Source organism: Cupressus sempervirens, chromosome 5, assembly GCF_028749045.1.
Source record: "Cupressus sempervirens isolate cs-2001-9-10 chromosome 5, ASM2874904v1, whole genome shotgun sequence".
Taxonomy (NCBI): Eukaryota; Viridiplantae; Streptophyta; class Pinopsida; order Cupressales; family Cupressaceae; genus Cupressus; species Cupressus sempervirens.
Genome location: NC_143122.1, coordinates 537,762,694 through 537,785,821, shown reverse-complemented (window position 1 = coordinate 537,785,821; position 23,128 = coordinate 537,762,694). Strand labels below are relative to the sequence as shown.

The window sequence follows — 23,128 nt, the reverse complement described above, 5'->3', positions numbered from 1 at the left end:
TTTTTGCTTTAGTGCCAGTTCTCCATCATGGCATGGGACTTTGTGGTGGGTCACCCTCTAGACTCATATCATGCCCTGAATGCCTCAATGCATTCAACCGTCATGAATGCCAAGAGCTTCTCCATCTCCTCCTACGTTTATGATTGAGTAAAGCCTCTCATCTGCCTCGCTCCTATGACCATCTCCTCAGGTATTGCTCGAAGTCACTCTCGCTAGACCCCCTAGACTCATGTACGAGACCTTGCTCTACACTCTTTGTCACAAACGTCTCCTAAGTGGGCTCCCTAGCTAACTCCAACAGCATATCAAGCTCTGGAGTGGGCTCAAAATCAATCTTCTCTAACTCCATGGGCATGGGTAGAATACGTTTCACTAGTGGGCTCTCATCATCCAATTCTACTACCCCCTGAGGGGTTGGTGGCATGCCTACAACGTTATAGGTGTCCACATACAACGTTGTAGGCGTTTGCGTACAACATCAGCAATACTATTTTCATTTTCTTCCTAAGGGAAAACTTTAATATGTCAACAAACCATCTCTTTTCCAACTCATTGTTCGACTAGGTTTCCATCTTCCCGAGCAGCTCTTTAAGCCTCTGATTGTATGCTCTTACTTTTTCCCTCTTTCCTTGCTTTGAACTGTATATTTCGGTGATGATTTTGTTGTCGTCCTAAAGCATTCGGAGCTCAACCTAAAATTCATTCCTAAGGTTATCCCACATCTTTATCTATGCTTTATCCATGTCAGAGTACCAATCGATGGCAACTCCTCGTCGGGTCGCTAGAAATTATTGGACCCATTCATCTTTGTCTATGACTCCATTGCCACCCAATGGTTTTTTAGGTCCGACAATGCCTTAGGGGATCTTCCTTACCGTCATTAGTGAACTTGGGTAGTTTCTGCTTTAGCAGCAACATGTTTTAGTCAGCAATTGATATATGTTCACCACCCGCAGCCTTGGGCTTAAGGGCCAAACAAGTTGAATAAGAAGCAATTTTTAAGGTCACTTTGAGGGCAAGTGACATGATTTCTATGGAGATGCACATTTAAGGTCTTTTTTGCTGCTGCGTGAGTTGTAGTCAATGGGGGTGAAGACCTGTTTGTTCAAGCTGCTCATGTTAGGGAGGCCAATGGTGAGACATAATCAGCCAAAAGAAGCAACAATTGGGATGCTTCGAAACATTTGCTAGCCACCACCTCCCAGTAGTTCTAATGGAACTTCAAGGTGGTAAGGGTCAAGGTTCTAGGTGACATGGTGCTAGTCTTGTGAGGCATGGTCAAGCTGCTACGAGGAATGGTAAGGATGTTGTACCAAAGTTACTGCTACAAAAGAAATTGATCCTTCTAGTTTTGTATATAATGTTTGGTGGTGGGCTGCACTCTCTCTCTAGCAGACAATTGTTGCATGTCAAGGCTATGGCCCATAGGAACACAAGTTGTATGCTTTAAAACTTACCATTAGTTATTAAGAATGGACCCCTTATAAAACCCCTCCTATGCCTGTTCAAAAAAATATTAACCCTCTTAGTGAGAGATTTATTGGGGCCCTCACTAATGTAATACCAAAAAGCTAATAACAGACATCCAATATGAACAACCATAATGACAAACAAGACCTCAAAGAGCAACTAAAACCCCAGGTGAAAGTAATATTCCGAAAGGAGGTCACAAATCACTACTGCCACTAAAAAGAGTTGAAAAGGGAGCTTGAAAGTAATCAACATCGACAAGGGATGCATGAATGAGGTAGTCGAGAAATTATTCCATAGATTAATAGCTTCATCAAGGAAACTTCCAAGTTTCCAATTAACGTGAACTTGTTTCTAGGGCACAAGGCAATGTTGAGTGAATCTCCTTCAACAATAACCTATCACCTACAACTATCTAACACCAGATCTACACCTGCCACCACAGCCATCCATCTTCTTTATTACCAGACTATTAGTATTATAGCCAAAATGAAGAGAACTATCTTGAACAAGAGATCTTTTAAAAACCTAGATTAATAGTACCCCACCAAAGCTTGGGCTCCCTTCTAAAGCACCATCAAGTGGTCCTTGAATTGGCTCTCTAGATGCAGATCCAAGAAATTTTCTTTCCAACAATTTAACTAACTCCTACCCCTTGAATGGCAAAGATATTTATACATTTATTCTAGCTGTATTCTCTCTTTTGAATAAATTTGCAGATTTTTATTAGGGAAAATATAGCCCAAAATGCTATCAACATTAGATGAAAAAATGAAAATCACTTATTGAGATACTAAACCTGAAGGCATGCCAGTGCTCCATAAACAAAAGTAAAACACCTATAAACATATGTGGGATTACATTGAAACATACAATAGAATCTGATGTAAAGTTGAAATGCTGGAACAATATAGCTACCACCAAGTAGACAATTCCAGTCACAAGACCAAGTGACTCTGGCCTGCCAACCATCAAAAGATAACAAGAGATGTCATTATTATTAAATTAAGGAGAAATTTATTTCGTATATAACAATCACTAAACACTTCCAAGTAAATATTCTTTGAAATTCAGGTCAAATGACATTAAACAAATTCAATTCTAGATTTTGAATTTTCTAAAGCATAGATCAATTCTTTTTATTTACGTATAATATTTAAAAATCATTATCTTGAACTAAACCCATTGAATATTTGAAATGTATACTCCTTGTCTTCTAAAATCATTTTATGCTAGTGTTGTGAAGTTTTTACACCATGGCCCCATTGCAAATTGGGACTCCCTTTTTTTTCTTTCAGTTGGTAGGTTTAGGTAGTAGAGTAGATTGGCAACAATTTGAGAGCCTCTTGAAATTAAAGTGTTAAAATTTTGAAAAATAGCAAAATTGGCTAAGTATGAGAGCTAGAGGTTAAGACTCAAATGTTGAGTCAAACTAGTCAATGGCATTAGAAAGAGAGCAAGGCTTTGTTTGAAATCACTTGGTTAGATAGCTACCAGATAAGAAAGTTGAATTCACCACCTTAAGTTGCAACCTGCCAGGTAGAAAGTGGAATCCACCACCTTGCTTCTTGAAAATGAAGTGTTAAAATTTTGAAAAATGACAAAATTGGCTAAGTATGAGAGCTAAAGGTTAAGAGACAAATGTTGAGTCAAACTAGTCAATGGCATTAGAATGAGAGCAAGGCTTTATTTAAAATCACTTGGTTAGATAGGAGGGTTGATCCACCCTACCAGATAGGAAAGTTGAACTCACCACCTTAAGTGCCAACCTGCCAGGTAAGAAAGTAGAATCCACCACCTTAAGTGGCAACCTACTAGATAAGAATGTGAAATCCACCAGCTTAAGTGGCAACTTAAAAATATCAAAACCAACGTATATTTTGGCCTTGTGAACTGTCTAAGTTAAATTGCCATAAAAGAAAATGAAGGTCAGAATGTTACTTCTTTATGTACACAAATAAGGAAGTGGAATCCACCACCTTAGTTGGCAACTTGACAAATAAAGAAGTGGAATCCACCACCTAAGTGGCAACATGACAAATAAAGAAATGGAATCCACCAAATTAAATGGCAATGAAATGAAGTGACATTTTTTTGAAAATGACACCAAAGAAATCAATTTGAAAATGGAGATTACGAAATCAACAAGCCATTTGAAGTGGGTAGGAATTTCAACCAATCATGGGCCCCAAAAATCCAACGTATGGGCTCTAAAACTCAGCACGTACTCTCATTTCAAAGTTCGAACTTACTACGTGTAGCCATATAGCTATAACATGTGGACCCAATGCTCTGAGATGAGACCTAAGTGCAACATGTAGTCCCATAATGGGTAACATGGGACCTTGATATCAATGATAAGGCATTAAATCTGAAGCATGTCGACCTATAATGATGGTGTGCAGGTTCGAACTCCATGAAGTGGACCCAAATCTGGGCATGAACTCGATAAATGCATATCCAACCATGTGAACCTAAACCCAATGGCCATGACCTAAACTCAAAGCATAAATCTGGGCCCCTATATCAAACCTACGAGCCCTAAGAATAATTTCCAACATGTGGGCCTTAATTTCAAATGAGACCAGACCTAAATCAGACCCTAAAACTCAATGTGTGTCCTCATTCCAACATATGGTCCTAGGTCTGTAATGAGGAACTGAGAATTAAGATTCCCCAAAATCCCAAATGTATATGCATTAATTACAAAAAGATAGCCCCAAATCTCAAACGCACAAACTTACACATCAAACGTGTCGCCCCTAATTTAAACGTGTGGCCTATAAGTCAATCAATTGAGTCTCAAATCTGGACTGCAAGGTCTAAATTTAAAGGTATGGGCCTACACTAAATAAACATGGCCTCAAACTTCAATGCAAAATCATGAATTCATCCGTGAGGGCTCAAATTTAATAAGAAATTGCATCAACTTATGCATAAAAAGGCTGTCTGATCCAAATACAAGGACCAATTTAAAATTTCAAATCACATAGGGGATCAGATTTAATGAGTGGGATATTAAATGCAAGTAAAACGATCACCAATGTGATCATCAATACCTGATGACTTGAACTCATTTTTTGTAGACAAAAGGAGAACAATCAATGAGGAGCAAGCAATATAAGCTTGGGTGCTGTTCAAAAACCCAAACTTAATAGAATCATTTCAAAAACTCGTTTCCAGGTCAGTATAGGGTAAATTCAACCCATCAAGAAGGCAAAGTGAAGGGTTTTTTCATCATTTTGGTCGAAGAAATAAGCCCCAAGGCTGATAGAAAAAAGTTCTCTCCAAATTTCATGCAAATTGCATGCTAAAAAGACTAATAACAATTACCAGTGACTCTCATGCTGATCTCAGTCAATTTAAACTCACTAAAGACTGGAAGTAGGACCAGATCATACAAAGATTTAGACATTAACACCGAGATCTGGACATCAGCTTCTAAGGGACTGTCATCTCCCAGGCGATTTAAACTTGATATGTCATTTTTTGACATTCATGCATTGTAATTTGGTTTCTCATTTGCATTAGGGGATGAAAGACAGAAATCAGATTTTAAGATGAAAGGAGAAAGTTCACATTTTTTTATGCAAGTGAATGAAAGTTGCTCATAACGAAGGTAGAAATATCATGGATTTGAATTTTATTTCTTGGCATTAAATTTCCAATTTCTAGAAGAAGTTTCAAAATCAATATTTAATGGAGGATGATGTGGGTCTAAGATGCTGCATAAGATAAACTTATTAATGTCCAACAAGAGACCACGAGGGTCTAAGGGACTGAAAGCGTACAAGAAGGCAACAACCAACAACGGGAGCACCATACAATGTTCGCAGAAAGAACAAACAAGAAGCAAAAGAAGCAGAACAAAGAAGGAAAGACTAAATACTCCTCACAGACGAGTAGTTTAGACATGAAGGATAAGGCTTGGTACGAGGGCGAGTCCCAAAATGCCTAAGGGAGTCATTGGATGAAGGGTGATGTTGTCAAGAGGAAACCCTTTGAGGCCTCATAGTTCTAGTATGTCCAAAGGAAGGGCCAAGCAGTGGCTCCATCCTCTGGGCAGGAGACATAGACATTAAGAAAGAGGTGATGAAGTGGTCAAAGGTTTGTCTCATCGGAAACAAGAGCTGCAAGGTGTAATCATAAAGCTGCATGTCCTCTTAGAGGTAAGAGAAGGGACCATTGATCAATGTATCTAAAGAAAGAAGAAATTGATGTGTAATCTTTGTACAAAAAGTAGAACCTCCCTTTGATCTCATAGTACTTGGGGCAATGCAAACAAAATGGGTCTCTAATTCCAGCTCCCCAAGTGGGCAAAGGCAGAAAATCATGTCCTCTTTGTCCACCTGGTGATCAGTTTGCATACATAGTTGGAGTGTTACATCCCAAATTATGACCTATTTTAAATTTATTCATAGCCGTTAGACTGAACGGATTTTTCTTTCATAATCATGTGAAGTAGGTAGTTATTTATATCTGTTGTATTAACTGTTTAATGAAGATGGTCATTATCCATTATTTGTCATGTGATGTTTAGCAGTTGCTTGATTTTGGAATTATGGTTAATAATTAAATTCTTTATCTATATTAAATGTTAATATGAAAATTATTATGGAACTTGTTATTATCGTGGAAATATTGCACGGATGATTGCAGAGAAGATGAAGGGGGGAAGCATTGCTAACGGGATCAACGGAATGAGATACTAGCTTAGTCCAATCATCAAGTTGACAAGAATGACCTTAAATTGCCTTGGTGAGGACCTAGCGACTTGAACTTCAAGATACAATTGAAGGACCCACATGAGCTATTAAAATAAACAATTTAAAACGTAAATTAACTTAATTAAAAATAATACGTACCTCAAAGGTTTTTGATTGATCTTTTCTCCACATCATTATAATATATACCTATATACGTACACATAGATATAAGAATAAAGTGACACCATAATATCATTTTCTTTATAATGAAATGATGCCACCTCATAAGTATATCTACGTGCATATAGATAGATATAAACCATAATTATTTTCAACTTATAATCTTCAAATCTTTTTCCATCTTTTTTTTTTAATTCATTTTCTTGCTTGAATCAATTGAACACTTGGCATATTTATTTGGCGTCCAAGAGCCAAGACACTTCTTTTATGTTACAGCTTCTTGGAAACCAAAGAGACATATTAGCTCTTTATCTTATGAAGTTGAGAGAGGCAAAAGACATTCATTTTCCTAGCACCCGACTTCCTTGTTCAACCACCCGACTTCTTCATATTACCCGACCACATTTATCATAGCACCCGAATTCTTCATATTACTCGACCACGTTTATCATAGCACCCGATATCTCTATCAATTAGTAACCATTGCATTGTTTCCATTCCACGATTCTTGGTTATACTGAAGTTCTACTGAAATCGTGAGCAACATTCATACTGGAAATTAGCGTTCAGGATCTTTTTTGAGGCAGGTTGTTGAGCATCCAGCAAGACTCCATTCTTTCTTTCAAATTATTACTAGGTTATGTGGTTAACCAAAAATTGAAACATTACAATATGATTTGTTTACCAGTTGTCACAACATTCCAAATTATATAGCAGTAAGCTACAATTTATATCATGATGCAAATTACCTTGCTTAATATCATAGGTTAGACCTCCTCTAAGTTAGAGTTGTTTATGGAAAATAAAAGCCAAGCAACCATGTTATGAAATCATGATTTATTTATGCCACTGGAAATCGGAATCAAAGGACATTTTCTTTCTCTACAAGTCTTAAAGAACACATTCTTCAAATCACAGATTGTGATAAGCTGGAAACATATAATATTCATGAAACAATTGAGAATCAACGGACAGAGCCAATTGCTGTGAGATCCGAGCACCTAGGACTCACCGATTATACAACCATGGAAAAGGTGAAGAGGTGAGATGGAATCTGCAATGACATAGAAATAAAAGTCAAATATGATAGAATAAATCTAAATTAATTTCATTTAATAGCTCATGCTCATCCATATTATTGTTCCCTTGTTGTCAAGTCGAGCAGCGGTGATCGAGTCAATAAACCCATCAGAAAACCTTGGCCAAAGTCGTTTTAAGGCATGTTTTCCATCTATGATCACTTGATGTCAGTGGAGCCAGTTATTCAGACATGTTCGTCTATAAACACCGGAATGCTCAAGTGGCTGGACTAAAAGTATCCCAAGCCTAATCCTGGGGTAGGGAGGGTCTTTCTAATTCAATAGATTGTGTGGGGATAAGTATGGTCCGAGGTTGGGAGGTTAAGCCTAAGTCAATGCTTCTCCTCTTACTGAAAGTTGAGGCTTGCACAACCAACTAAAGACTCACCGAATATTACTTGTATGTTCTTCTTCTTTTCATGTTAAGCATTTACTTTACTTATATGTATGGAAAGATAGTAAATCATTATATCAGTTATTACAGTTGATCATTGTTACAGTTATTTCAGTTAATCATTATTCTAGTTATTACAGTTGATCATTGCATAAATTGATCACTGATATAGTTATTTCAGTTGAGCTTTGTTATTTTAGTTAATCATTGATAGTTAAAAGCAGTTAATGTCCCATGAAAAGGAATTCAGTATATTTGTTCAAGAATTTGGTGAGGAAAACTCTTTTTATATCGCCTTTATTTTGTTATGAAAATCCGTTTGTTACACGAAGGGAGCCCAATCTAGAAGATTCCAAAGAGATGCAAACTGCATGAGTCCAATGGCAAAAGAGTTACCAAGGGCATACAATGATCTTGTCCTCTAAATCCATGTAGTGCTCAACATAGAAGGCCATCCTCGGGCGGACTCCCTGTAGAGGGTTACTCCACGTTGTGACAATATCTTGACTCTACATGTTGAACCTAACGTGCTCAGTCAACTCCTGTTGGGATGGAAGGAGATGAGCAAGGGCATCCAAAGAGAGCTAAGAGGGGTGGAGGGAAGAGGTGAGCAGGGGCATCCAGAGAGAATCGAGAGGGGTGGAGATAATCCATTGAAGTCCTGATCGAGCCAAGAAGAGGAGAGGCCTGGGCAAACCAATCACATGCTCTGCAAGTGGGAACACGACGAAGGAACCAAACCAAGTCAAAGATAGTCCCCAACCTAAACAGGTGAGCCCTAAACTCTACGAAGATGATACTGTGTGAGGTGGATCGATGACATCTGATAATTCACTAAAGGAGGAGAATTTGAACTCTCTCAACTGAAGCCCAATCGGAATCTGAGAAAGAGGGGCCCCACACAACAAAGTCATAAAGGACCATTGATAGGGCCAAAATGTCCAAGTGGGGCATCTTGGTCAAAGTATCGTAGAAGTGATGTCTAAAGCATTGTCTCTCAAGCATAGCCAAGGAACCGAGCCCTTTATTAACCTAGGGTTGAATAGCAGGTCTCATACTGAAGTATGGTCATAAGAACTTAACCCCTAGTTAAGTGTAGGAAGATGTTATCTCAATCTCCTTCCCGTAAAGGTAGAAATGAAGATGTAAGGTCTTCAAGCAGTTGAAGAACATAGTCTAGGTCTTGCCCACATTCATAACTAATTGTCGAGGGTCATAAAAGGAGGCCATCCATCAAGTCGTTGAAGCCCCTCCAGGGATGAAGCCAAAAGAACATCATTAGCAAAAAATAGAATAGATATCAACACTCGGTGTAAATAACAATCATCATCAAGAAGCGAGAGGTCGCAGAGGAAAGACTCGAGTTCGTTGATGTAAATCCTAAAAAGTGCAGGCAAGAGAGGGCAACGCTGCTTCACCCTGATGGCGCCACGGATAGGATCTAAAAAACCATAAGGGGTCATAAATCTGCCCACCACACTCATATAACCTCATGATGGTTGTCAAGAGAGTCTCTGGAACCCCAATGTCTCTAAGCCTCTAGAAGTGAGTCGTCCGAGGAACAAATCAAAGGCCTTGCAAAAGTTTACAAAGGAGCAATAGACTTTCGTGAGCAGTGTCAAGCCTCCTCAATGATAGTTCGTAGAATCTAAAAATTTGTACAAAAGCCAACCTACCCCCTTGTACAACATTGTTGTTGATTAAGCTCTTTGGATAAGATAGTATTCGACGTGGTGGCATAGATTTTGGCAAAAGTATTCCCATTCATGAAGGTCCTATAGTTGTCAGAGTCTAAGACCGACCTAGTCTTATGGATCAGATAGATAATATGTCGTGATCAAGAGTTAGGAAAACCCATGCAAACCACCTTGTTGAAGAGTGGTGTGAGAAGAGAGCCCAAAGTTGTAATACCAAGCTTGAAGAGTTGCACTTGGAACCCTTCCTCGTATGTTGTCTTGTTGATGTGCATCCACCAAACAGCCTCACTAATGTTAGAGAAAGTGAAGAGGCAGTAATAAGGCAGGGGTTGAGGTGGAGAGGAGATTGGGCAGGAATGATGTAAAGAATGGAGATATGGGAGACCAGGGATCTGTGTCGAGAGTGGAGGGGGGTGGAGAGTAGTGAGGGAACATGGTATGCCAGAAGAGCTTCGGAGATCAAGGATGAAGGATGGCTTCCACTTCAAGAATTCAAGACACGAAAGATGGTTTGAGATTTAAGGATGCAAATGTTCAAGAACATGGAAAGAGTGACAAGAATTTCAAGCAAAGTACAATGTGAAGACTTCATGCACCAGCAAGCTATAAGTTATTCAAATGTAAGCAAGGGTGTTCCAAGACATGGTAAAAAGTCAACTACAAGTTCAAAAGTACATCAATAATAAAGAGTGCAAGATCAAGACATCAAGGAAAAATTAAGAATTCAAGTACACGCCAAGGCAATGAGACAATTTCCAAGAGTAGAATAAATTTATGGAGAGATAATAAACTTGGGCATCAAAAATCAATGCAAGACTTGATAATGTTGACTATCAAGAAATATTTCCTTGTCATCAAGGGGTATTTCAAGTTTTTGACATAAAAGTGCTAAGGTGGCGCCCATGCTGTAATCTCCCCATTTTAGCAGTTGACCAAGTGTGTGTGCGTTAGCCTTGTTCTACATGGTCTCGAGGACTAACGAAGGGTTTAATGGGATCCTGGAGTGTTTTGGCCTAGTCATTTCCAGTTTGGGCCAAAACGAAGTTGATTTACTCAGTTTCAGGCATACTTACTATTTTTAGTAAGTCGGCAGGACACAGTGCAGGTCAATTTTGGTGATTGGATTCGATACTCCTCGGTGAGAGCTTTCCGATGAGCTATCACTCGCATTATTCGGAGTCCGATTGCTAATACATTTTAATGCCTGAAGTTTTATTAAAGTAATGTCTAATTTAATTGTAAAATATTAAAGTGTTACTTTAATATTTATTTTATGGTGATGTGTACCCAAGGGAGACATAAGGGGTATTTTAATATATGTTTTATTTATTACACATCTTTTATCCCACATTGCCCATATGAGTTGAGCGGACCCTTGGAAATAGAATAAAAGGAAGCATCTGTGGCTTCATTAGGCAGGTTGAATATGAGAAGAAATTGGTGTGTGAGTTGCAGCTCCGTTCTTGGCATTTGAGGACGTCTATCCTCTCTTGTAACATTCTAGACGTCATTCCCTTAGGGTTTGGCCTTTGGAATTCTTTGTTATTGGCTTCATTATCAGGCAGTTTAGTTGCATTTCCGGCTACAGGCAGATTTGGTATTTTGCTCATATCTTCTTCACTACTTGTCCGATGCTTGTGCCGCTTTGAGGGAATGGTATTACGAAGGTAGTGGACTGATTGAAGGACAAAGTATTGTAGCAACAAGTTCGAAAGCATGGGCTGGAGTATTATGTCAATACTGCTGAAGTAATTAGTGAGTTGATAAATCTGCCATGTATTTGGTTTTATGAATTCTGAAAATAACATTTTATTAGCAGCAGTTCATTTCCACTTTGCATATTATTGTAGTTTCTTTCTTGTTTATGTTGTATGATACCAATTCCATGCACAAAACACAACAAACAAATAAACGTTTGATTTCCGGAGTTATAAGGGGATTAAAACATTAAACGGAAAAATAAGAGGTTGCATGCAAACTGTTTGACAAAATTCCTTTCAGCATATTGGTTTAGTTTTTTGGGATATCCAGGGGTGCCCATTACACATGCACCTTCAACCAATCAAAAAAAGTTGTGTCCTAATGGAGGAGCTTCATCATATCATGTCTAGTTTCATTTAATATGCCATGAGAGAAAAGAATAAAAGAAAGAATGTTCTCAAGGATGAATTACTATGATTACAAGTGGCAGCCTCTTATTGGTTCATTAAAAGAGTGGTTTCTTCTACAATTTTCTATCTAACCAAATTTCTATTAGCCCTTTAAAGCAATGTAATTTCCTAATAGGCCCCACAGTCGTGCTCCCTTGTAATTGGATGGGCATTTAATAATTGTTAGTAGAGGTTATGAAACCCTAATTCAGACAGTGTTGGCATAATCTTGGTCCTTGATTTCAAATCAATCTTGGCCACTTGTTGTACTAAGAACAAATGAGAAGGCCAAGGCCTTCTCATTTGTAGCTCATTATATTAGAAATTAGATTAGATTAGTCAAGAGAGAGACTTGGAGAAATTGTTGACAGAATGTTATAAAAGTAATTGCTAATTCATTGTTGGTCTTCATGGTGGATTAAATGTGTTGGTTTGGAGAATTGCATAGTTTCTAGATCTTGTCACTTAGAGTAGATTTTTTTTCATGATCAGTAGAAGTGACATTTAGTTGAATGGAAGATATCATTAAAAGACAATTAATGGTGGAGCTAGTGTCCATACCTTTTGGAACTTGTTGATTGTAAGTTACAATGCAAGGTTAGTCTAGGCCTAAATTGCAAGTGTTTAGCTTCCCTTGGAAATGTTCACTTAGATTACCCTTCATAGGGTAATTGAATAAGAATTGACCATGTGAAAAGCATTCCCGCATCCTTAGAAGATGGCACCCTCCTTTGCCTAGTTGACACAACAAAGCCAGAACTAGTTAGAGACTCATCCCATCATCAACATTGTCTTACATTCTTATAATTAGGTTAGATTCTCTAAACCCATATCCTTCACAATTTGTTGGTTAGAATAAGTTATCAAGTTGATATCAATTGATTAAACAGTGTAAGTCCCTTTGTGATACCCAACATATCACATCATTATATCGGAGTGAAAGTCCACGATAAGAAGGAACCTTGACATTGTCTCATTTGATCACATAATACATATACATTGTTTAGCATATGAGTGTCCTTATTCAAGAGAGTGTTGGAGATTTGGTGTTTCATTGGGATACTAAATATTTGATTCTGCATATGGTGGTGGTATAAAACTCACATCAACAGCTAGCCATACAAATATATTTAACTTGTTATAATAAATAAAAATACTTACATCAATTCACTTATATATATCAAACCGGGTCTAGAGTTGTATGGGATAAGGTTGTTTTCAATATTTGGAGGGTGGTTTTGCATTGAATGTTGTATCTTTCAATCAGGCCTCATCAAGAGCTATCAATTGTGACTTCTAATTACAAAATCTGAAACATCTTTACAGCTTATCTACTACTACTTCTATTGACTCGCTAAACTTATCTCTAAATACTTTGTAATCGTATAGCTCAGACTGAACATAACTTCATAATAACAGTTCATGGAATCATCTAATCTAATTCACGCCTTCTGAAAGTAAACTTCTAATTCTATTTGCATTAAATCAAATTAAATCTCGCTTGCATAAGTGAAAAAGGAACACTTAATCTAAGAGCACACATTGCATAAAAGCAAATAGATTTCATGGATGAGCTCAATAAAAAATCTGTCTAATATCTGCTAATTCATTCTACTTTTAACATTTACTTGAAACATTGCTGGAAAAGAACTAGAACTAACTTTGAAACTTACAGTCAATCTACTTGAACAACATCCATCAAAAGTATGCAACAAGTAATACTGCTAATCTAGAATTTAAGAACAGAAAAACTGTTGATTTACGAATATCTGAAAGTGCTGAAACAAAATGCTGAAAACTACAATCAAATGAGCAAGAAAGAAATAACAAGCTAACATGAGATCACGTTCCTTCAAAAGAAGGCACCCTGCTCTGCCTCCAAAGAATTCTTGTCACACCAAAGCTAAATCAACTTCAATTTTGCATTCAAATGGTTCCTGAAGGGGAGTACAACAGACTTTTTGACTACAAACTTGCAAACAATCAAACTAGGAATAACAAACTAGCTCAACTGACTTATAACTTGCTACAGTTATTTGGTAAATATAACAATATTTGAAATTAAAATTTGAAGAACACCAACTCATATAACTGATTAACAGTTAGAACAGAAGAATTAGAACTGGATGTTCTAATTTAAATCTTTACAAAACAGAAAAATTAGAACTGAATGTTCTAATTGAAATCTTTCATCAAATTCCGAAATTCTCAGATTCAGAGAGTTCTATGCCCACATCCATAAGGTCTCAAGCTCAAACTCAATCATGACAGGAATATTTCCATTTACCATCTCATATGGGGAGAATCCGGTTATGGTATTCCAAGTTGTGTTATAAGCCCAGACTACTTTATTCTTTGATGATTAGTGAGAATACTTTCCACTCTCTATTAGTAACCTTAATTTGGTCATTCACTTGTGGGTGATATGAAGTTGATTTTTTATGTATACTTGGTGTACTTACTCATATAGAATTCTTCCATTTGGGCTCTGTAATGCACATACAACATTTCAGATGGTTGTACTTGCTACTTTTGCAAATTTAACCACTACATGTGTTCAAGTATATATGGATGACATCATTATTAGACATTTGATAAAGCATTGGAAAGTCTGAGCAAAGTTTTACAAAGGTGTAAGAATTATAGATTATCTTGGAACCATGAAAAATGTCCATTGATGATGACTGAGGGAATTGATTTAGGTCATCATATTTCAAAGGAAGGTATCGAAGTTGATCCTAAAAAGGTTGAGATTATCCAACAAATTGCAATCCCAAAAACTCAAATTGAAGTTAGATTTTTTCTAACATATACAGATTATTATAGGAGATTCATTAAAGGATTCCGTAAAATTATTGAACCTATGTTTATATTGTACAAGAAAGATACAGAATTTAAAATGATTGATGACTGTCAAAAATCCTTTGAAGCTATCAAACAAGCATTGACTACTTCACCTATTATCAGAGAACATAGTTTGGGAAGAACCTTTTCATATCCATGCAGATGCATCTAACTTTGCAATCTCAGCAGTATTGGAGCAGAAAAATGAGAATTGAGCAATGGATCCAAGCAAGAATTTCGAACCAACAGAGAGAAATTACACCACAAATGAGAAGAAATGTTGATCTGTTGTGTATGCAATTAATAAAATTAGGTATTACATAACTGGTTATAAAAAAATTGTCCATACTGATCATGCTGCTATTAGGTATTTTTTTCATATTTACTATACATTGTGCTCAAGAACTTATAATATTTTGGTAATCAGTATAGATGGTGATAAACTAGGCTCATATGTTATCTCTTTTGTGTCATGATGGCTAATTAGATATTAGATTAGAAATGATATTTTTACATGCACGTTCACTCTATATGATTTGAATTAAAGATTAATGTAGTGAAATCTTGATCTTTGACATAATATTTGAATTACTATTCTAATAGATTATGTTTCAGTTAAAGTAAGATAGCCGTTTCATGATGTGGTGGCTTCTGATCTTTGTTTGTGCCTACATGGACATCCTGATCGCTCCAAGTTTCCCATCACACTTATTACCAAATCCATTCTGGAGTCAACTCTATTGCCTGTGTGTTGAAACTTCAATTTCCACAATTGTTCGATGAAAGATTTTAATTAGAACATCCAGTTCTGATTATTCTGTTCCATAACCATCACTCAGTTATCTGAGTTGGCATTCTTTGAATTTGAATTTCAAATAAGAGTATATTTACCCAGTAGTTCAGCAGCTTAGAAGTTGACCTAATTGCTATTCCTAGTTTAATTTTCTGCAAGTCCATAGTTAGAAACTTTGTTGTACTTCCCTTTGGGGGGCCATTTGAATGCAAATTTGAAGATGTTGATTTAGCTTTGGTGTTATAAGTTCCCTCTGGAGGCAGAGCAGTGCCCATTCTTTTGAGGAAGGTGATCTCATTTAAGTTTGTTATTTCTTGCCTGCTCATTTGATTGTAGCTTTCCAAATTGTGTTTCAGCACTTTCAAGTATTCATAGATTAACAATTGTTATGTTCGTGCATTCTAGACTAGCAGTACCGCTTCTTTCAGATCCACTGTTGCTCGATGAAAGATTTAAATTAGCATGTCTAGCTCTAACTCTTATGGTCTGTAGTTGTCACTCAGTTATCTACGTTAACAATCTTGAATTTCAAATAAGGGTATATTTACCAAGTAGCTGTAGCAAGTTAGATGTTATTTGAGCAAGTTTGATCCTCCTGGTTTAATTTTCCACAAGTTTGTAGTTAGAAACTCTGTTATGCTCCCCTTCGGAGCCCATTTGCAAATTTGAAGAAGCTGATTTAGCTTTGGTGTTCTAAGATCCCTCCGGAGGCAGAGCAGGGAGGAAAGTGATCCCATCATAGTTTTTTATTTCTTTCATGCTCATTTGATTGTAGTTTTCAGTATTTTGTTTCAACACTTTCAGATATTAATAGATTAACCGTTTCTGTGTTCTTGCATTCTAGATTAGCAGTACTACTACTTATCGCATACTTTAGATGGATATTATTAAAGAATGTTAACCTTAAATTTCGAATTTGTTCCATTTATTTTTCAGCATTGTTTCAAGTAACTGTTAAATAGAATGAATTAGCAGAGATTAGACAGAAGCTTTGTTGAGTTCGTCCATAGAATCTATTTACATTTATGCAATGTTTGCTCCTATATTAAGTGTGCTCTTTTCAATAATGCAAGCATAATTTAGTTTAAATTGATGCAAAATAGAATTAGAAGCTTACTTTCAGCGAGTGTGAATTAGATTAAATTTCATTTCTGCAATGCGTGATAGAATAGATGATTCCAAGAATTGTTTTTATGAAGCCATGTTCAATTCAAGCTAAGCAATTAGGAGGTTTCGAGAGATAAGTTCAGTGAGTTGTAGTAGCAGATAAAGTATATAGATATTTAGAGCTTTGTAGTTAGAAGTACATCTGATAGCTCTCAACGGAGCTTGACTGAGAGATACACAACAACACTTTACATACCTCACCTCCCACAAAAAAAAAAGCTGAAAACAGCCTTATGGCATATAGCTCTAGACACACCTTGTTCGATATACATCAGTGAAATGATGTGAGTATTGTGACAACCACCACCTCGCCCATCGTTTTTGACCTTAATGATATCCAATTGAGGAATATAATTGTTCCTTCTAAAGCGAATCGTAATGTTCCCAATTTAGAAGGTTCCTGTAGCAAGGATTGATCAGCTCATCATCACGACCCTCATGAGTTGACAGTGGGATTTGAAGTTCTCAGTTGTGGACTTGCTATTTTTAGTAAGTCTAATTTTGAATAGTTTCTATTTTTGGCAGTGTATTGGTGGCACAGTTGGTTGGTCGTTAGTTGCATAGGATGGAGCTATTTATCAGTGGAGTTTATATTTATTGCATTATTATGAGGCTCCGTTATATTTAAATGCACTCCAGGAGAACGATACCAAAGAGCATAGAATGCTAAACCAGTCAGCAGTCAAGGGCATCCACCAAACAATGGTCTTGGATAGCCAAATCAACAAATAAGACAAGAAAAGACAAAAAACACTGAATTCTACCAACCCAGTCAGCATATTAACATCAACTGATCACCATTGACCACTTGGAGCATCATCAGCGATAATACACAGTCAGAAGAGATTAAACAGGTCAACGGAAATCTACAGAGAATACAGTCGTCAGAAAATAGTAATGCACATTAGCACCATACCCTCTCATCAATGTTTCTTACAGACACAGTCAGCGTTTAACTATACTGAAAATAAGGCAGACAGCAGCGACCTCAACTAAGAGTCTTTTCTGTGACATCTTCACACTGATTCAACAATTCGATTGTTTTGTCAGGAGTCTATGTGGGAGTCTATGTGCAAACCAATATCCACAACACTTACATATAGCAAGGGGTCTTATACACATAGAACAGAAGCGATTAACTATTGCAAAGAGAACCCGTTTTCTCCATAATCAATATATTGGAGGAGTTTTCGGAAATTCCTTTCCTGAAAAGATACAAGTATCTAATCAGATCTTTGACTAGTCAACGCATTGGCATTGAGCACTTCTTATTTAACTTCTAACCTACAATTAGATTACTCTAATTGAGCTGCACCCTGTTAGGCATTGACAGCATATACTCAAAGATATTAACTCAGAAATTGGTATCAAGAGAATACACCCAGCATGATCAGCTATATTAGATAGATAATCGAGATTAAATCAACTAATACAAAGTATAAAATTGCTTACAAAACATGAAGGATCAGGAGTAGAATAAACTCTCAAATCTTAATAAATTATAAACTATATGTATATATGCCAGCATTTTCGAATATCCCATATATATAAGTGCATATTACAAATGCATTCCACTACATACATACATATACATATACATATACATATCAAACCTGATATTTTATAAGGTGAATTACTATTATCATGGTTAAGAATATCACTCATACCACGATATATCGCAATTCAAAACTGTGGATGATATTATCGTCCAAAATATCGCCAGCAATATTTCTTTAATGCAGGAAGACTTTTTGCCATTAAATCACAATAAAATTGCAATATAACTGCAAAAAAATGGTGACTGCCCAAGTCAACATAAAGTGTTAAAGACGTCAGTCATTTTTAGGGTTTTTTGTGTTACTATTAGTGCATTCAGCCTTCAGGGTTGTTTCGAGGGTCATAGTTTTTAGCCATTTCAAACAGCATTTAGTCTTCAGGTCGTTGCCATTTCAGCTCAGATTTCAATCCACCAGTGCGAATTCTCAGGAATCCAGGTATACAGTTCACATTCCTTTAATAGGTGTATCAACACTCAGCAAATTCATAGGTTTTTAAACTTTAAACTTTAAATGTGGTTAAGGAATTAACATAGCTTCACATTTTGGTTTGTGTGTGTTCACATTTAAAGATATGCCTGCAATATGAATATGTTCAAAACAATGACAGTAACTAGAACAATCTTGAAGTTACACATAATGTGTATTTATCTTTTATCGGGCCTTATGAAAATAAAGACAGTGAAGATAGAATCAAGTGACATTGTAAGTAACTTGTAAGTTTGTAACAATCAAAGATAATTTTGTAAATTTGGAAGAACTCAGAATTTTATAACTCGAATACATACACTAAGGAACTATACACTACAATACAGTGAGTACACAATAGTAAATACTAAATACAATACAATGATAAACTGTTATATTATAATACACACACTACACTATTATACTGTACCCAGGAATACACAGTCACACTATTATATTATAATGCAATCAAATTTTATAACTGGAAGAACTCTAAAATTATACAATACAATACACTAGTTTAAGTAACATTGTGTCTGACCACGTAGTGTTAACAGTATTTTGCAATTATTTTCGAAGTATCTGTGCAAAACCTTTATGCAGATGATATATCGACTTCAATATTCAATATAAATGAAAATTACAGAGTTTAATTTCAATGTTGATAAATTATAATCAGACTATTTATCCTTGCATTTGCAGGCTTACAGGGAACAGTGTAACAGAATCAATATCTAAATAAAATGGCCAGTGGCAGAAGTAGGGATGAGTTTGGGAAACATGGGACACTAGGAGCAAAAAGAGATGTGAAATGTAACCATTGTCCTAAGTCAAGGAGTGGGGGCATAACTCGATTAGAATAACACATCGAAAAGATAGAAGGTCATGATATCACACCATGTGATGGCTATCCTAAAGAGGGCACCAAGGAGGCTATAACAAACCTTAATACATATGAGGAAAAGAAGATAGCAAAAATGAGGACAGAAAATGCCATGGCTGCCCCAATGGGAAATTTTAGTTCTAGAGGATCACAAACAAGTGCAGAGGCTTCTTCTTCCATTGGGCCATGGATATGAGGATTATCATCCGACAATGTGAGCGGCCATATATCAGACTTTTGGGTCCACATAACATTCCTGGTGCTCAACCTGCATCGGAAGGCACTCCATGGAACAAAGAGATGCAAGAGAAGACAAGGGTGGCAGTTGCAAGATTTTAGTTTTATAACAATATTCCCTTAAATGTTCTATGTAGTCCATATTGGTATTTTTTGGTTGCTGTAATGACAGTGTTTCGTAAGGGGTTCAAGCCCCCAACATGTTATGAGGTGAATCAGTCATTGTAAGATGATGAGGTAAAAGCAAAGAGGCTACACTATTATATCTGATGGCAGGAATAGGACGCACATCAACATTCTAGTAACTTCAGGGGGACAGTTATATTTCTAAATTCAGTTGATGCCTCTGATCACGTGAAAAATGCAGAAAATTCATGTAACATGTTGGATGAGGAGATAGTGAAAGAGGGAGTGACTAATGTCATCCAGATTGTGATAGATAATACAGCTGCGTATGTGGCAGCCAATAGACTTTTAATGGAGAGAAATCCCACATTAGTTTGGAGCCCTTGTGTTGCTCATTGTCTTGGCATGCTCCTTCAGGACCTAGGGAAACTCAGTTGGGTGGAGAAGGTGGTTGAAGATGAAAGGAATATCACAAAGTACATCTTCAATTACACATGGCTCTTCAGTCTTATAAGAGAGCACACAATTAGTAAGGATCGTGTGCAAGCAGGGGCCATGCTTCGCTACTATTTTTTTCAACTTGCAAAGCCTATTGGCCACTTTAAACAACTTGAGGCGTATGTGAGTGTGAAATGGTTAGCGAGTCCTTATGCTAAGAAGCCTAAAGCAAGAAAGGTTGTGAAGGTTGTCTTTGATGTTAGATTTAACAAGCTAATGGAAGAAACCATCAGCGTAAGTTTTCAAGTCTTGATTGATGATTTATTATTTAACTCTCAAATGTTACAATTCACTGATTTCTGTTTGATTTTTTATGTCCAAGTGTCATAACCATTGGTGAGGGTTCTACACATGGTGGATGGGGATAAAAAACCCATGGGGTATCTATATAAGGCCATGGATAAAGCCAAAGAGGTCATTCAACACTTGTGTTGGTCAAATGAGACAAATATATACCCATATGAAACATAGTCAATTGTCGGTGGAACCAACAACTCCACCAACATTCATGCAGCTTCCTATGTTTTTCCGACACCTTTAGAGCAAATGCAAAGGTTTAAGATAGCATAGATACATGTATTAGGAGGTTGGTTGTTGATTTGAACCTTCAAGACCTCGTATTTGATGAGTTACAAAGCTACATGAGGGAAGAGGGGCCATCGTTTTCTTCTTTGATTGCAAACAAAACATGCTATAGTTAGGTAAAAAAGAACATGCTTAGTTTCATTATACCATTTTTTTTGCCCATTTAGTTTATTGTAATCTTCACCATATAGCAAATTTGTGGTAGGAAGATTATGGTGCCACAACACCAGATCTTCAAAAACTTATCATTTGAATATTAACACAGCCTTGTAGTGCTTCGGGTTGCGAATGAAATTGGAGTACTTTTGAGAACGTACATGCAAAGAAGTGCAATAGGTTGACTTTGAAGCACTTGAACGACTTCGTTTATGTGCGGTACAACCTTTCATTGCACAAAAAGAGGGTACAAGGGGAAGGCTTCAAATGAAGCACTTGACTTGGATGAGATTGATCCATACGTAGTAGATTGGATTGCTCATCCTGATGGTGATGATGTAGATGTGCATGAGGATCCAATGAGTAGCTAGCTGAGTTCGAGATGACAGCAGTCGATTGGCATGCAGAAGTGGAAGCACATGAGGAGGAACGTGAGTATAGTCATATCCATCAAAGACTTATGTTGAGGCACCAATTCAAGCCCCTATTGAGGATGTTGCAACTACTTCAGCAGCTCCCAACCAACAGCAGCAATCTCTTTTATGCTTTAGTCAAAGATGCAATTTATGGTTTCTACTTCTAATTTTCATCAATGCTAAAACTTAATATGTATTCAGAAGTTGTAGTTTCATGAGGTTTAATATGTATTGAACTTGTGTTTATTTAGAGGTTGCACTTATTATTAGGTAAATGATTTTATGTTAATGTGTAACTTTAAATTACTATGTATTTATGTCAAAACTTTGATTAATATATTATGGATATCTCAAATCTGTATATGTTCTACAAATTGGGTGTATGTGTGTGTTTTTAAGATTATTTTAAGAAATTATATATTTTTTGATGTTTGATAAAAGTGTTGATTTATTGTTGATTTTTTCACAGAGTTTTTGGCAATTCCAAGATTTTGAATTTTTTTGGGCTGGTTGAGATATTGTCGAGACCAAGTTTTTCGACTATGACTATTATCATACAATACAATGGAACAATCTAATTATCCAGATTCTAATTATTGCTCCTCCAATTTGATTTTGGAACACAAGTTTGGTAGGGTAAAGAGTATTGCAAGTGAATTAAGAAAAACTCAGTCCTAAATACATAGTACTAGACTTCAAAACATTACTATGGTATCAAAGCACAATCTTGCCTGTGAGTAATGGTCTATGCAAACTTATCAAATGAAAGCAAAGAAGAATAACATGAGCAAAATAGCTAATGAGCTGAGATCTTTTATGGGTCAAACAAATCAGACTATTATAAGTCAAAACTAAAGATTAGAAAAGTCCAAACGGGCCCTCCTACAAGCCTCACAAAATATGGGAAACTCAAACAATAGGCTCAAAAACAATTCTTCCAGTGGCTGAGATATAAACTCCAACCATCCAGAAAAAACTAGTCATCTTCATCTAGGGTCCCCATAGCCCCCTTGTTAGATAACTGAGAGGGGGGTGTGAATCAGTTATAACCAGTTATCCTGCAGGCCTTAAAAACACTTTTCCACAAACTTAAACTTTTCAATCTTTTAGATCACTAACTTGGTAACCAAATCTAACATTCCACTTAATAATCTAATCAAAGTTTTAACTTCTTCTACTGAGCATCAAAGTAAACTTTCAGCTTATACCGAGTTGCAGCAATAAACAGTAAACATGAAATAAACATGCAATACAATAAGCATCCACACAAGTTTGACACAAGCATTTAACGTGGAAACCTTGTTAAGGGAAAAACCACCTGGGACTGACAACCCAAATATTTCGCTCTTTTGAAGTGAGCTTTGTTAGGAGTCAACCTTGTTAAAGGTTACATACACACTGTTATGTGACCTTGTTAGAGGATTTGCACCAAAGATCATCTAGACCTTATCACTCCTGAAATATCTATAGAGTAGCCTACTCCAAACTTACAAAACATTTAACAGAATGTCACCATACAATGCATTTACAAATAAAACTGTTAGGTCCACTTGGTTAAGAGATTTTCTGCTACAATGGTTAGAAAGTAACAGTGAAATGATCCGTTAGGTTTTAGCACTACCATGCTTGTTCAGATCTTTGTGTCACTCTATCTCTTTCCCATGTTTATCCTATTTCTTCCTTCAGCTCCCTTTTGGCTAATCCACTAACTCACACATCAACT

General features: G+C 36.6%; 1 protein-coding gene across 1 annotated transcript in view; it reads right to left on the bottom strand.

The window, feature by feature from the left end:
* Window positions 1-23,128, bottom strand: part of LOC149557065 (uncharacterized) — a 150,222-nt gene that overhangs the window by 100,232 nt on the left and 26,862 nt on the right. Inside the window, exon 2 of the mRNA XM_089831740.1 lies at window positions 2,344-2,431. Coding sequence (XP_089687866.1) covers window positions 2,344-2,431 — 88 coding nt within the window. The remainder of the gene's footprint in view (window positions 1-2,343; window positions 2,432-23,128) is intronic.